The 16,217-nt window shown below is 37.0% G+C and overlaps 1 protein-coding gene and 1 non-coding gene across 4 annotated transcripts; one reads left to right on the plus strand and one right to left on the minus strand.

The window, feature by feature from the left end:
• The first annotated feature begins 2,659 nt into the window (after positions 1-2,659).
• Positions 2,660-15,337, plus strand: ankrd34ba (ankyrin repeat domain 34Ba). Of its 3 annotated transcripts, none has more exons than XM_046860551.1 (2): positions 2,660-2,704; positions 10,701-15,337. In XM_046860551.1, exon 2 carries the CDS (start codon positions 10,741-10,743, stop codon positions 12,370-12,372), a length of 1,632 nt encoding a protein of 543 aa, XP_046716507.1. In that variant the 5' UTR covers positions 2,660-2,704; positions 10,701-10,740; the 3' UTR covers positions 12,373-15,337. The 3 variants fall into 3 exon arrangements, with proteins under 3 accessions (XP_046716507.1, XP_046716508.1, XP_046716506.1); XM_046860552.1 differs by lacking the exon at positions 2,660-2,704 and adding an exon at positions 2,834-2,940; XM_046860550.1 differs by lacking the exon at positions 2,660-2,704 and adding an exon at positions 8,040-8,150.
• Positions 4,938-5,009, minus strand: trnae-cuc. The gene has a single exon. It is a non-coding gene; the product is annotated as a tRNA-Glu (tRNA).
• Positions 15,338-16,217: the final 880 nt, after the last annotated feature.

A 16,217-nucleotide genomic window follows, 5' to 3' on the forward strand; every position in this document is an offset into this window, starting at 1 on the left:
CATACAGTGCCTCATATGCCTTTTCCTTGGCTTTCGCCACATCTCTCTTTACCTGCTGCCGCATCTCCTTATACTCCTGCCTTCTTTTCACATCACTCTATCGATCCCAATTCTGTTTTGCCAACCTCTTTCTCCTTATGCTCTCCTGCACTTCCTCATTCCACCACCATATCTCTTTGTCCTCCTTTCTATTTCCAGATGTCACACCAAATAACTTTCTAGCTGTCTCCCTTATCACTCCTGCAGTAGTTGCCTAATCATCCAGCACCTCTTCACAACCACCGAGCCCCTGTCTGACCTCTTCCCTGAACCTCACACTACAGTCTTCCTCCTTCAGTTTCCACTATCTTATTCTTCTTTCAGTCTTCACTCTCCTCCTCTTCTTCTTCACCTCCAAAACCATCCTACAGACCACCATCCGATGCTGTCTAGCTACACTGTCCCCTGCCAACACCTTGCAGTCTCCAATCTCCTTCAGGTTGCATCTCCTGCATAGAACATAGTCCACCTGTGTGCACCTTCATAAACTCTTATATGTCAGTCTATGCTCCTCCTTTTTTTTTAAATAAGTATTTACCACTGCCATTTACATCCTTTTAGCAAAATCTACCAACATCTGCCCTTCCACATTCCTCTCTTTAAGACCATACCTACCCATCACCTCCTCATCACCTCTGTTTCCTTCACCTTCATGCCAATTAAAGTCTGCCCCAATCACCAATCGTTCTTTCCTAGGTACACCTTCTACCACTTCATCTAACTCACTACAGAATTTTTTCTTCTCCTCCATCTCACAACCCACTTGTGTAGCATAGGCAATGATGACATTTATCATCACCCCTTCAACTTCCAGCTTCACATTCACATTCATCACCCTATTAGAAACTCTCTTCACCTCCACTACACTCTTACTGTACTCTTCCTTCAGAATCACCCCTACACCATTTCTCTTTCCATCCACAACATGATAGAACAGTTTAAAGCCACCTCCAATGTTCCTGACCTTACTTCCTTTCCACTTGGTCTTCTGAACACACATGTCTACCAACCCTAACCTCCACTCTCCTCCACTTCTCCTTTCCCTCCTTTCCTTCTCCTCCTTTGGCCAACAGTAGCGCAATTTCCACCAGTACTCTGTTGGCTAACAATACCTGTGGTGGTCGTTGGTAACCCAGGCCTCGACCGATCCAGTATGAAATTCTGATTTGTGATCCCCATGTTTGATTTGGCACGTTTTACGCTGGATGCCCTTTCTAACGCAACCCACCCCATTTATTCGGGCTTGGGCCCGGCACCAAGAGTGCACTGGCTTTTGCAACCAAGTTTATACTTTATGAAATGCTTACGATTTAAGGTATTTTTATAGGGTCTCATATGTGTGTGTAGATTAGAAGATCAGGGAGTGAGCACAGGGCAACCATGTTTGTCAACCTCTGTATTTGTTGGGAATTAGAATGTGTTGTTTTGTGTGAACTGACAGGGGGCAATTACAGCTGTGGCCAAAAGTTTTGAGAGTGATAAAGTCTGCTGTTTTTTTTTTTTTTTTTTTATCTTTTTGGCAAATGTTACTATGGTATACTGACGTATAATTAGTAATTATAAGTCAGTATACCATAGGAACATTAGACAAAAAATAATTATTATGATAAAAATATAATTATTAATTACAAGTATTTGTAATTACATTAAGTTTATGCTATATCCTTAAAGGATATAGCATAAACTTGTTTTGATGTGGCAGCCCACCACATCAAAACAATGAAACAACAACACAATGAACCAACAAGAACAAACGCGAAAAGGTAACTTAAATACAAACAACAAACGAGGAGCAGGTGGAACACATTAAACAGGCTTAGGGGATAGGGAGTAGGGAATAGGAAATACATACGAGAGGATCAGTAGCGGCATCTGGTGGCCAAAACACAAACAGTCCCAGAATGTCCAGATCCTGACAGTCTTCGTGCTTGCTGGACTTTTTAAGCAAGATTTTAAGCAAGATTAAGTTAATTTTCAAGCCAAAGAGGAAATTTGCAATTAATTGCAATTCATCTGATCACCTTTCATTACATTCTGGAGTATATGCAAATTAAAATCATAAAAACTGAGGCAGCAGACTTTGTGAAAATTTTTATTTGTGTCATTCTCAAAACATTTGGCCACAGCTGTGTAGAATGTTTTAGAACTCACATGAATGTTAAGTTGTTTAAAATATTTGGAATAGAGTTCACAGTTAAAGTTGCTAATAGATCACTGCTCAGCAGATTATCACTTCACTTGATGCCCCAGTGTTACTACATAAAGAACTCTTTACAAGTGAAAATAATAAATACAAAGTTTACATTCAGTACATTCAGCATGCCAAAATCTAATTTTAATTTGTAAGTGGAATAAACAGGGAAATAGTAACAATAGCATTTAATTTAATTAAAAATATATATAGTAAAGCCTTTTTTTTTTTCTTTTTTCTAAAGAGCATCAAATTCCTTGGCGTTCATCAATGAGAAAGCTAACAGCGTCTCTACTTCCTGAGTAGGCTAAGGAAAGCCTATCTCCCTCCCCCATCCTGACCATGTTCTGAGCAGCTGAATCACCTGGTTTGGTGAATTCAGGTGTTTATTATGAATACAAGTGTTTCTGAAACTGTTTGTGGGAAGTCCAAGTCTGTGGAAAATCCATGCAATTTTATCTATATTTACAAGAAGTGAGTCACAACTGCAGATTGAACAAAGGAACAGTAAAGCATTGGGATCAGTTAGGCAGTTAGTGTTAATAGACAATTAGAGTAACATTTTGCAGTATTTTGAAAATGCACTAATATGCATAATCCTAGTCCTGTGTCCGTTGTTGGTGACCCCCAGAAAAATCTTTCTGAAAGACTACATACCATTAAGATATTTGTGCTTTAGCTCTATCTTGAATCTACTCTCTTCTGGTAAGGTAGGATTCTAACTTTGTATATCTATTTAACTCTAGATTGTAGATTCTAGAGTGTTGGTCTGTGCTTATTAGTTTGGTCCGGTGATTAATCAAGGGTAGTTTCAGTCTCACTTGAGGTGTGAATTGTGGGCAGGGCTTGCTCACTTATATTGAAGGTGCTCTGCTACAGTCTGTAGCGGTTGTAGTTAGCCCCACAAGTATGTAGCCCCCCTAAAGCCATTAACACTTAGTGTTTATTTAGAATTTCTTATTGTACCTTTTCTCTTTTAAAAAACACATTGATCTAAAATTGGGAGATCAGTCATGTTCCTCAAACCCATCTCTGTAGTCATCTCATACAGACACAAATGTTTCCATCCACAAAACAGATGTCACATTGCCAGTAACCTCATCTACCCTCTCCTGTTGTCTCAATCTCAAACAGTGGTGGTAGGTGGGCTCCTAAATTGCCAGTCTGCTGACTTTATCACAGGCTTGGCTTCCCACTACACCTTCGACTTTCTGGCACTTACTAAGACCTGGATATCCCCACAGAACACTGCTACACCAGCTGCTCTGTCTTCTGCCTATGCTTTCTCTCACTCACCAAGAGAAACCGGTAGAGGTGGTGGTACAGGTTCTTCTTCTTTTAAATTCCATGCAGTTTCAGTTACCTCTCCAATCAATATTTTCATCATTGTCATCTACCGCCCTTCTGGTCCCCTTGGAGACTTCTAGAAGAGATGGACACACTCCTCAGTACTTTCCCCTCGGACAGCACCCCTCTGACATTTCTTGGTGACTTCAACCTCCCATCTGACAAACTTTAGTCATCCTGCCTCTTGCCTTCTCTGAATACCTTCTCCTTGGCATTTAACAGCTGCCCTCCAACACACAAGGGAGGAAATGTCCTGGACCTGGTTTTCACCCGCCCTACTCCAGCTACAGACATGCCTGCCACTCCACTTTCAATCTCTAATCATCACCTGGTTTCCTTTTCAATCACTCTTTCTATTCAACCTAAAAATAATTTACATGCCTCTCTTATCCGTCCTAACCTTCACTCCATATCTCTTCTGTAGTTTCCTGTACTCTTTCATCTCTTCCTGACCCTGACTCCTTTTCCTCTCTACACTTGGACGTTGCTACTGACCACTTCCTTTCATCTCTTTCCTTAACCATGGACCTCCTTTGCCCCTTGACTACAAAACCCAAGAAGACTTCTTGTCCAACACCGTGACTGAGATGTCTGAGATCCTCCAGCACTGCTCGACTGGTACCACCTTCTCTCAGAATGAGAGGTAAGTACACTTCAAGGCTCTTCTCTGTTCTGGCACCAAGGTGGTGGAATGAACTTCCCCTAGATGTCCGTACAGCGGAGTCCCTGATTATCTTCAAGCGACGACTAAAGACCTACCTCTTCCTGAAACACTTGAATTAGCACTTTCCAAGTTTGTAGAATTCTAGGGTTATATTTATATTAAGTTTGTAATCTGGCGTACCAGTGTAGATTTATTCATTACTAGAGATTTAAAGCACTTTTGTACACTTTTTTTGCACAAATGTAAATGTAAATATTTTCCAAAATAATTTGAGCGTTTTGTCAATTGTTTTTATAAAGGTTTTACCAAATGACTACTGAATCTGAATTTCTAACCATCATATAATATTTGCTTTAAAATTTTCTCTCAGTGAACTAATATTTTACAAAAATGTATCTCAGGAAACAGTTTTGTATGATTTTTCTTAATTCCATTTTAAATGAATTTGAAAATCATATTTGATCAGAAAGCTATTCATACAGTGCCATCTTCTGTCAGCTCATGCAAATATTGAAGCGATCAGTGAATTAAATTCTTTCTTTCGACTTCTCCTATTAGGGGTTTGCCACAGCTGACCATCCGCATGTTAGATTTGGCACGTTTTTACGCTGGATGCCCTTCCTAACACAACCCTCCCCATTTATCCGGGCTTGGGACTGGCACTAAGGCTTGTGCAACCCTAATGGCTGGTGTTGGTTCCCTGACCGGGGATCGAACCCAGGCCACAGCGGTGAGAGCGCGGCATCCTAACCACTAGACCACCAGGGAACCTTCAGTGAATAAAATTAAATTTCTGAAATTGTTCCTTGTAATTTAACAATCCTGTCGGTTAATAAACAACTAGGACAGTGATACTCCCAGACAGCATAAAATCAGCAAAATTACATTATACACTGATTTACTATAACCCAAAACTACTAGCTTGTGAAGTGGATAACACTAAAGTAACATTTGTCAATGGGTGAAATATATGAGGCAGTAAGTGAGCAGTCAGTTGTCCAAGTTGATTTGTTGAAAGTGGGAAATATGGCATAAGAACACAAGTTTAAGGTGTAGATTTGGCTTCCAAGTATCCATATCTCAATCTGATTGAGCATATGAGCATGTGTTGAAAAACAAGGTCGCTCTTTGGAGGCCCTGCCTCTCAGTTTACAAGACTTAAAGGTTATGCTGCTAATATATGGATACCTGATACCACAGTACACCTTCTAAAATTTTGTGGAGTCTTGCCTCAATGGGTCAGAACTGTTTTTGGAGGAACTTAACTGCTGACTGTGTAAAGTTTGTTTATATTACTCCTTGTTCTAGGTGGGTTTTAATTAAGGTTTTCTGGTTGCTCCTACCTGTAGGATGTTGAGTGGATATAACAAAGTGACCTGAATTATGGTGTGAATATATAGGTAAATGGTGCCCTGTGATGTACTGGCATCCCGTTCAGGTCACCATTCAGGTGACAAATTGTATACCGTCAAATGATATATTTCCAAAGGAATTACTGTGATATGATCTGCATTTGAGGATGCTTGCTGCTGTGACTAAGCTTGTCACTTGCTATGCTTGCCATTTGCTATAAGCAGCATTCTGCTATCAGTATTCAGTATTCACTATTCATCACTGACTTGCTATGCTGGTTCTCTGATGTATCCTTCTCTAAAGGGCTGACAGAGACCATGCAGTCAGTGTGATAATGAAAAAGGATTACAATGTTTGAACATTGTGTCTTTTATTTTTTCTGCTCTAAGACATTTTTATTCTGCTTGAGTCCATAATAGTTCTTCATGACAACATTATATGTAACATCCTCATTACTGGTCAAATAAAATGTTGTGATTGATTAGTGTTTTTTATTGGACAGAACTATAAACTTCTTTGAAACCATTGAGAGAAGCATTAATATACCTCAGCAGCAAACATCAATCTGAGCACTGGTCAACTCAATGCTGCTACCTAATCTATGTACCCTGCCCAGATTGAATCAAGCATAATCACTATTACTGTGCATGTACCCTTTTTACATTGTGCTTTATGGTGCTTGTTAATCTACCCTGTATCTACCTCTATTTTGTTCAGCAAAAAGAGAGGAAATCTGTCATTGCTAAATTGAGCAATTTTACATTGTGCAGCAATGATGCCACCCACTCTATACTATGCAGGTGTCAGTGCCACTTTATACAGTAAGCAAGTTAATACATTTGAAAAAAGTATATTGATATAGTATATTTTATATCCAATATAAAATATACTATATTTATAAATACACAAACAACAAACCTAATTTTAAAGTTTTTGTGAAAGAAATGGACATTTGTACATTGATTTAACCACCCACTAACAAAAAGCCTTAAAATTAAGAAGTCTGCTCAGGGTTTTCTGTTGAAACTGTTAGTGACAGCTGTGAATCTGTAAATCTGTATGTTTTCCTTAATATATTTATTAAGAATATATTAAGAATATATTAACCAACAAAACCCCTTCAAAAATATTGCAACAACAAGGCCAATTCTACAGTTTCTGCTATACACTAAAGCGATCCAGCTTGAGCTCAAAATATACATATAATATAATACACATATAAGAATTCCAGATTTTTTACATTTTTACATTTAGTAAAAAAAAATTACATTTAGTTGTTTTTAACATCAGCATGTGTTACATGGTACACTTTTTTTAACCCACCCATTTTTTGAGCAATCAGAAATACAGTCACTGACAGGTCTTTCTAGTTGCACAGCTGTGTCCTTTTAGATTGAATGTTTAATATGGCTGGAGCATAATAAACTTATGTTATCAATATTGTTTAAATGTTATTCATTGGAATGAATGCATTTTAGCTTATTATAACACAATGTTTCCATGTTATAATGTTTGTGTCAGTGGAGTTGCTTAAATTAAAAGTATTCTTAAAATCAAACATTGCTAGAATGCAGCGAACTGTGTCTTGAATAATCCATTGGTTCTTTGTGCACAACCTACAATAAAAAACAGAATTGATATGGGTGGTTGTCATAGTGATGGCATTGCAAAGTTCATCAATGCTACAGCTTACCTTACCATCAGGCTGAAGAAATGTTAAGCATTCCTTCATTTTTGGCAGTTAATAAGAGCAAATACATTTTAAAGAGATGAACAAATAAATAGAGAACAAAGTTGTGTGTTGTTATTTAATGCATGCACAAGCATACACTTGATTCTATTATCATCACTATCATCTGTTTGACTGAACATTTAAATATTTAAAAGGATCTCTAATTTGACAGATGGTTAAATGTACAAAACTACTGTATTCAGCTAAGGGGTTAAGTGTCTTGTTGAAGGACTTGGCAGGGGCTTTTCTTCTCTCTGGTACTCCTGGGATTTGATCTCGCAGCAATTCAGTCACTAGAACTCACAGCAATTCAGTCACTAATACACAATCGTAACAACTGAGCTACCATTGAATCTTTAGACCCAGAAAATGATTCAGAACACACATTTATGACCACTACTCTTTTAGTCTCATTACTCATTTTTAGTCTAATCCAGTCTAATCATCTAATCTCGCATTACATTACAGATCAGTATTTTCCTTTTTTTTGCTAATAAATATATTATTTTAACAAAAGTATCTAAAGATAAAACATAATATTTCACAATTATCCTTTGAAAGAAAGATATATTAATGGTCCGTTGAAACCAGAACATTGTGCATCGTTGTCATTTCTCTGTTCCTTTTCATCTCTCCCTCCCAAGCAGCTCTCTTGTGAGTGTGAGTAATCTCCACATTGTCACTCAGTTCTGACCAACGTCACACATGTGATCTACGCACCCACTCTTGCATTAACTCGACAGTCAGACAACTAGCCTGGCCAACTGGCATTAACACAGCTAATAGAGCATCAACACTGTGACATTTCTTCACAAGATTTTAGGGTGAGTGCTGCTGTAACTGCATGGATTTTTTAATTTGGCTAAAATTTTCTATCAGAATATATTTCTCACACTTTCCTTTATTAGAATATTATAAACAGTATTCAAAAGCTGTGTTATTCGTCCGATAACCCTTTCTGTTAGCTGAGCATGTTGAGAGAGAGGGCGAGACTAAGGCAGAGACAGAGAGAGCATTTTGAAAAGCTGTACCTTGATCAGAATAGAAACACTCCGACGACCTCTTTAGAACATCAAGTGCAAAATGAATATGCCTTTTAATACATTACGCATACCAAATACAGTCTTGCTTGTGGAGTGCTGCTGCCAAGACCCTGTGTATGTGTATGTTCTCAGTATGCTCTACCATGAAAATTTGTTTCTATTAGGGAGGGTTGCACAAGGCCACTTGAGTCTTTTATTATGAGACAGTTGCTTATGTGATTCTCAGACTTCTCACAAAAATGAAGCCAGCAAACAAAGCCTTCCCCCTTGGAGCACAGCAGAACATTGCTGACAGAGGCACAATTTGTAGCCACACTCATGCAATGCACATGTGCTCCATGGTAACTGTAAGCTCACTCCTAACAGCAACACTTTTCTATAGCTGTCATGCTGCCTCCTTTCCCACTGCATTTCACCAATAAGCTAGTGTGATGCTATCAGTGGCTATACACTTCCCACATCTCATATACTGATTGTTTTATCTAACAAACATAAAAAAAATAAAAAATAAAAATAAAAATGTATTTTAGAATTTATTTTTTAATTGCACCAGTATTGCCATGCATACACTTTTGTTTGTCCGTGAACATGGCTCTCATTTTTATATGTTGACCTAGGGAAATAATACATAAACAAAAAAGATTCAGTGACAAGGTATATGATATTATTCTAGATCTGCATGTATCTCAGGTGAGTGAATTGTTAAAAAAAATTAATATAATAATTATTATATATTACAAATGAAAGGGCCTTATTATATTAATTTTTAACCTGAAGCCAGGCGGAGATCATTAAAAGTAAATTGTAATGAAATTATTTAAAATATTAATAAATAAAGCATAGAAAATAGTAAAGCCAGGCTAGCTTTATAAAAAAAAATATTATAATGATTTAATTCCAATATCAACTTAGAAAGAATTAATTTGAAGTACAATATTCTACATTTTAGTCATTGTATTGAAATACACCAAAATAGACCAGTGAACCAAGTTGCACAAGTATACAAATGAAAAGCCTTTCATACATTTGCAAATCATGCTCGTTATATTCTTCTCCTCTATTTGCATGTATTCAAATTCCTAATTGTGTAATAATGCCTAAACACATTTTCTGAAAAAGCCTATTTTGTAGAACACTCACTGAATTTTACTAAATTATTAATTCTGCAACATAGCTATAGTTTAGACTTGACAAAGTTGATCAAAGGTTTCTTTATGACAAGTGTTTAGACACGTTTTACAAAATAATGTTCTGATCTTAGACATGATGTTATGCAAGCATTGTACTCAGTACTGAGAAAGTATTTGGCCAGCAAGCACAATAGGCTTTCAAATGAATAGATGCATTCTGGCCTCAAGGTTTCTGCCTAAGCCTATTGAATTAACAGACTGCTGGGGGATAACTGACTGCAGAAAAACATTGATGAGTGAATCTAGGTTTGCAATGTTTCTGTTTAATAACACTGACCTAAAAAATCATTAGAATTTAGTGCATTTTCATACTATTTCCTCAAACACAGAATAAAATTTATGTATATTAGGTTCAGTCAGAAACTACATTTGCTCAGGTCATTTTTTTATTTCTATAATTAATATGAAAAACAACTACAATATAGGGTATATTATATTGTAAAATATATTTTGACTAATAATTTCCATTTGTGCTAACCTCCACTCTTCTGCAAAGGCTTTCCACCAGATTTTGGAATTTGTGAGTCAGATGTATAGACTTTAATTCAAAAGTCCAGGTTTTCCAATAGTTTTTCAATGAGGTTGTGGTCAGGGCTTTAAGTAAGACACTCAAATTCTCAATTTTGCTTTGTGAGATTTGTGAGATTGTCATGCTGGGACATGTTATAGACAATTAGTTCCTGTAAAGTAAATTTTGTTTTTATGCCACAAAATACAAAGACATTGTGGAAGGCCCATGTATCAGTGGATGGTCAAGTGTTCACTTATCTTTGACCATGTAGTGTACTTAATCTCCTTCTTAAATCACAAAGAAAATAGACAAACTTGTAGCCTATGTAGTGTGGTAAACTGGACAATGTCATGTCAAAAGACAAATATTTCTCTTTCCATACATATCCCATTCTATACAAACAACAAGCTCAGGTGGTGTAAATGAGTGGAGCAAATATATCCAGTATATTAGTGAACATGTAATATTAAATTCATTCATCTTACGTAGCTGCTGTATTATGGTCAGGGTAACCTGAATCTGAGAATGCCCTGACCCTGTGGCCTGGACACCAGGCCACTGGACTCTTTTCAGTTTGATTTGTTAAAAACAATTATATTTATTTTGTAAAAACTGTCTATCTTTTAACAGGTTTTGCTAACAGGTGTGAAATACAATAAAAGAAGCAAGGATGAATGGGATGCAGAGTGTTCACACAGACAGCAACTCTCTGCTTAAAGCAGTCTATCTGGGCCGTCTCCGCCTAACACGCCTCCTCCTAGAGGGTGGGGCTTACATCAATGAGAGCAATGAGCAGGGGGAGACACCGCTCATGATTGCATGTAAAAGCAGATACTCTGACGCCCAGGGGGTTCCAAAGGCAAAGATGGTGGGATATCTATTGGAGAGTGGTGCTGATCCAAATATACAGGACAAAAGTGGTAAGACTGCTTTAATACATGCCTGTCTAGAGCGAGCAGGACCTGAAGTGGTGTCCATACTCCTTGCTAATGGAGCTGACCCTTGCCTGGAGGAACATATAGGCTCCTCTGCTCTGATACATGCCATAAATTTAGGTGATGAAGAAACATTGAAGCTGCTAATAGAGGCTTTCAAGGCCAAAGGTAAAGAGGTCATCATCATCACCACAGATAGACTAGTATGTGGAAGGCAGATAGTCAAACAGTGTCTTAAAGTCCCTTCATTGTCAGAATTAGACCAGTGGGCTAAGCTGCCTTCCTCCTTAACACCTTGTGCGTCTCCTTCTGAAATTCACCTCAGCACATCGCCTCAGGAGACACTTTCCACCAGCCTCTCAGAGCAAATGTTCTCTTTCCAGGATCTGGAAACCATGACCAACTCTCAGACAACCCTACCCTCTCAACAGAAACCTTTGGTAAACAGAAGACTAAACAAGGTCCACCATCTGCAGAGACTTCACTCAGAACCATGGTTGACGATTCCCCAATCCTTTTTATTAAAACAAGAAGGCAAAGGTAACTTTCAAGTGGAAGAACTGCCTGACATAACAACTGAGGAAGAGCTTGCTTTAAGACGACTGGCTTTTGACCCTCAGGTCAGCATTGATCAAAAAGAAGCAACTAACTTGAGCCAGACTCAGTGTCAAGAAAACAACACAAGCGATTGTGGAAACTTAAGACCAGCGGGAGCATTGTCTCACAACATGTTGTTTAATGGTTTATCTTCACAGTACTCTCTCTCCCACCCAGATCTTCATTCCAAAAGCAGTGAATTGTTAACATCAGAGAATGACTCAGAAAGGTTTCTCCCTACTCTGGCAGTGTCCAGTCTCATCAACATTATCCAGCGGCGAAAGCTTGGAATTGATCATTACAGCTCTGATTCACAACTTTCTGTGTCAGACAAATCCCCAGCAGAAAGTAAAAAACAGTTTGGTGAAAGGCGGCTACTGACTTCACGGTCATCCACTTTGATTAGCTCACAAGAACCCACAGAGAACACTTTACTAGGAAATATACACAAGAGGCACCCAACCAACCTTGCAAGGAGAGGATCAGGGGCTCTTCTCACAGATTTACCATTTAACCCTCGACCAGGTTTTCTACCACCACTAAATCATCAAGCCTCAATTCCCCATATTACTTGCGAAAGCCAATCTAGTCCAATCTGCTCCAGCAAGAAGCAAACATGTGGTGTAGTGACAGGGATAAAGCAGTATCTTCCCTCAGCTCCTGCTGGCTTTCCAAAGGATCTCAAGACCAGAAGAATGCTGATGAGGAGGCACTCCATGCAGCCTGAACAAATCAAACAGTTAGGTGACTTTAAGGGGATGTGTAGTTAATTGTTGAAAATGCATTGTGTTGGGGGAATAGACTACATTTATGAAAACACCCTAAAGTTAAACAAGGGTTAAGTAAGGGTAAATAAGAGAGGGTAATTTTCTGAAGGTTCGAATCCACCACACATTTAATATACTGTAATATAAGTAAGATATGGCATTTAATGTTTTTCGTTTTGAAAATTCATGAACATCCTCGTCTATATACTTTTAACTGTCAAATGTATGTAATAAATACATTTCTTAAAAATTGCCTAATAAAGTAATGTTTATCTGTATTGATCAGTTAAGTAAGAAGGAAAGTACTGATCAATATACCACTACCAAATTCAAGTATACACCCAGGATATAGCTTTGTATAACAAAATAAACAAAATTGCTCCAACAAATTCTACAAGCAAACGATGATTACACAATTATGCACAAATCTTTTGTGTATGTAAATAATCTTGCTGAAGTGTTGTTACTCAAAGGCTTATAATAGTAGTTATTCAATCCTACATGGAGCACAAGGGGTGCAAATTTTTATCTGTAATATTTAGCAAAATTAGACAGTAAGCCAGACATGGGAAGTGGGGTATGTCAACTTTTAGGATGCTTTAAAGTGCAGCTTCATCTGCTAAAATCATAATTGTAATCATAATCATAATGCTATTGATTAAGCAAAAAAATAAAAAAAATAAACAGTGAAGTATTTGTAGCAGTTTATGTGTGCGCATGTGTTTGCTACTGTCAAGTAGCAAATACAAAAATAAAAATAATTTTGAAAATAATTTTGCATTCAAATTCTGCCATCCTCAGATATGTTCTTGTTTGTATAGGCTGCTTATGTCTCTGCAGATAGGACTTTTTTATAGCTCTAATGTTGAGTTATTCTGCATGTTTCACATAGTTTTTATTTGTAGTTCATAACATTGTTATATGCATTATCATTGTATTTAACATATATTCTTCAGTTCAAATAAAAATTATTTAACTGTCATTTGGTTGACATAATAGAATGTCACATTATGCTCATTAAAAATCCAACCTTGCCGCCAAAACCCTTCTGCATACCGCAAAGAAAATAAGCCAAAGTGATTTCAACGTTGTTGCATGCATTTAATAGAAGAACGTGCTCCTTGCTCATGCAATCACTTCCTTTTTTTCAATGGCCCGTATGTCAATAGATAACAAAATATCCATATACGGTTTACTAAGCCCCAAACAACTGTTTAGTCACCTGGAAGCTGTCATAAAACAGATTTTGTGTCAGAATACAAATGTGCAGGCCTTTTTTGCCCCAAACACCTCCACCACAAACCCATACCACTGCTATACAGTGTCCAACATGGGACCTGAAACCACAAACCAGTGTTTAAGAATCTCATGACCTAGATTCAAGCGCACAGGCTGGCTTGGGCAAGTGCAAGAGTAGATAACTTAACGGGTCATTTCATTTGCTATCTTGCCAAATGTTTTGGCAAAAATGAACACATGTCCCCAAAGCAAATACTGCTTGTTGTTTGACAAAGATAAATTGCTTAGCATGTCCTGATCTCCATGTAGAACCATCATTTACCATTTGGACCCCCTGGAAACGTTCTGACCAGTTTTATGCATTTCCAATGGCCATCTGTCCACAAGAAAATGTTGCCAGGTGCATCTTAAAGTAGACCAAGAAAAAGACAATTTTAGCCACTCTACCATCTGCTGCAAAAAAATAGTGAGCAAGATATAGTTATTACTACCATTAAAAACAGACAGAATCATAGTCTGTTCTGCCAGTGTTCAACTCCATAGTCTGTCATTGTGATACATTGCAATTCACAGTAGAAACAGCAACAGAAATAGTTCAATCTAAGTTTTAGCTGGAGTTTCCCAGTATGTTGCCATTTACCAAAGTGGCAAAAGTGGATATAATTTAACCAATACCAAAAGGTAATTCTATTCATGTTTGACAATATAATAAAATGTGAAAAGGATGAGCCTTCATGAAATTTCAAGATTAAAAGTATTTTTTTTTACATTAAAGCCCAGAAATGACCTCTATATTGAGGTTAGTACTCTTGTTCTATTATTAGCTACCAAATTTAATGTAGTTTAATGCACAAAATAAGATCTGCTGCAATTTGGACAAAGCCCTGTATCTAAATGCTAAACAGTCCTAAACAATTCAGCTATTGAGCATAGAAACCAGAACAGAAAACAGCTTGCATCCCTGCCCGAATGTTCAACACTGTTCTCAAATCTGGGGGGAAAAAAAAAACAGCTTTAGGCCAATATCCCTCCTCCAGCAAGTCATACTTTTTAGTAGGTAACATTCTTGTAGAATCACAATACCCAGATTCATCCATCAGACTGCCAGATAGTACGAGTTTAAATGATTTGTGCCTGAGGCTCAATAGACCTTTTATTTGTCCTGGGCAGGTGTAACAGTGCAAAAATATCAAAAACTGGACAAATGGCATCCCATATAGGTGTCATATTAAAAGTCACAGAGCATTCAGTCCAAACCATTCTCTCTAGGGTATTCGTCCCTGGACTTTGCATGGCTACTGTGGATTTGTTTGATTTTATAAACCTATTAGCAATGGGTGTGTCTGAAACACCTGCACTTAGTAATTAGGACATATTACAATATTGTGTATCCAGTACATAATATACAATATGTAAATACATGTACATGTAATAAATCACTAAACAGATAAACTTACAGCATTTTAAATGTCCAATCCAATTTCTAAAATATAAATCTCTTTATTTCTGATTTATCAATTCAACAAACATGATATAGGGTGAGAAAATAATTTAAACCACCCCAGACTTAACCTCTGAAAATTAATTGAGCAGAACTTTATATAAGATGCTTTGCATTTCATCTTGATCTGTATTTACACATAAACAGTATTTTTCTTGCATGTATATTGTGTGCTGGATGCTGACAAACCCATATCATGAAGAGAGAAAAAACTAGACCTTTCCCAATGAATCGACCAAAAATCAAAACACAAATATATATATATATATATATATATATATATATATATATATATATATATATATATATATATATAAATAAAATGCACACACAATTGAATTCATTGATTTGGCAGGCTTTTTATATGGTTTCATGAATGAACAAGACAGCTGCTAAAAATAATTATGTAGAATTTATACACCATCTAATCACAATCATCTTCAGGCAAAAACAAAAGCAAACAAACACAAAAGAAACCACAAACTGAAATTGTAGTATACACATTACATGGAATCTAATAAGAACATTCAATCACTTCTTGGTTATGAAATTAATATGCTCTTTAATGCTATGAAAGTGCATATTCTGTATTTTGGAACCTGCTGATGGCTAGCATTACATTTTTTATGCTGGTTTTTAAGAACATGTTTCTTTACTTAATAATTTGCCTGATGCATTCTTTAAAAGCAAATTATCCTCTTTTCACTGTAAGCCACCACAGAAATTGGCAGAAAATAAAAAACACATTGGCACTTGTCACTAGTGTGAATTTCTTTTAAGGTGTAAAATATTGGTTTGTTTATAAATATACTATAGTGTTTTGTTCTCCTTTTATACTTATCTGTGAAGGTCAGCTTGTCAGCAGAATGATTAGCTTTTTCCCAGCCTGCTTGCTGCTGTTTGCTCACACAAACAAAATCAATCTGCAGTGTCCAGCATTATTTCACTTCATGTCAGAGTTTGTCTCCTGTGCAACCAGGACGTTTTGCTTATAGAATAAAATTTTCATATAAATGTTCATACGAGCCAACTTCAAGTTGCTTCATCTACTGGCAAGAAGGTGTAACAAGAAAAATCTTTTTGCTTAAGGAATTATTTACAGTGGAAT

This window comes from Silurus meridionalis, chromosome 11 (assembly GCF_014805685.1).
Source record: "Silurus meridionalis isolate SWU-2019-XX chromosome 11, ASM1480568v1, whole genome shotgun sequence".
Classification (NCBI taxonomy): domain Eukaryota; kingdom Metazoa; phylum Chordata; class Actinopteri; order Siluriformes; family Siluridae; genus Silurus; species Silurus meridionalis.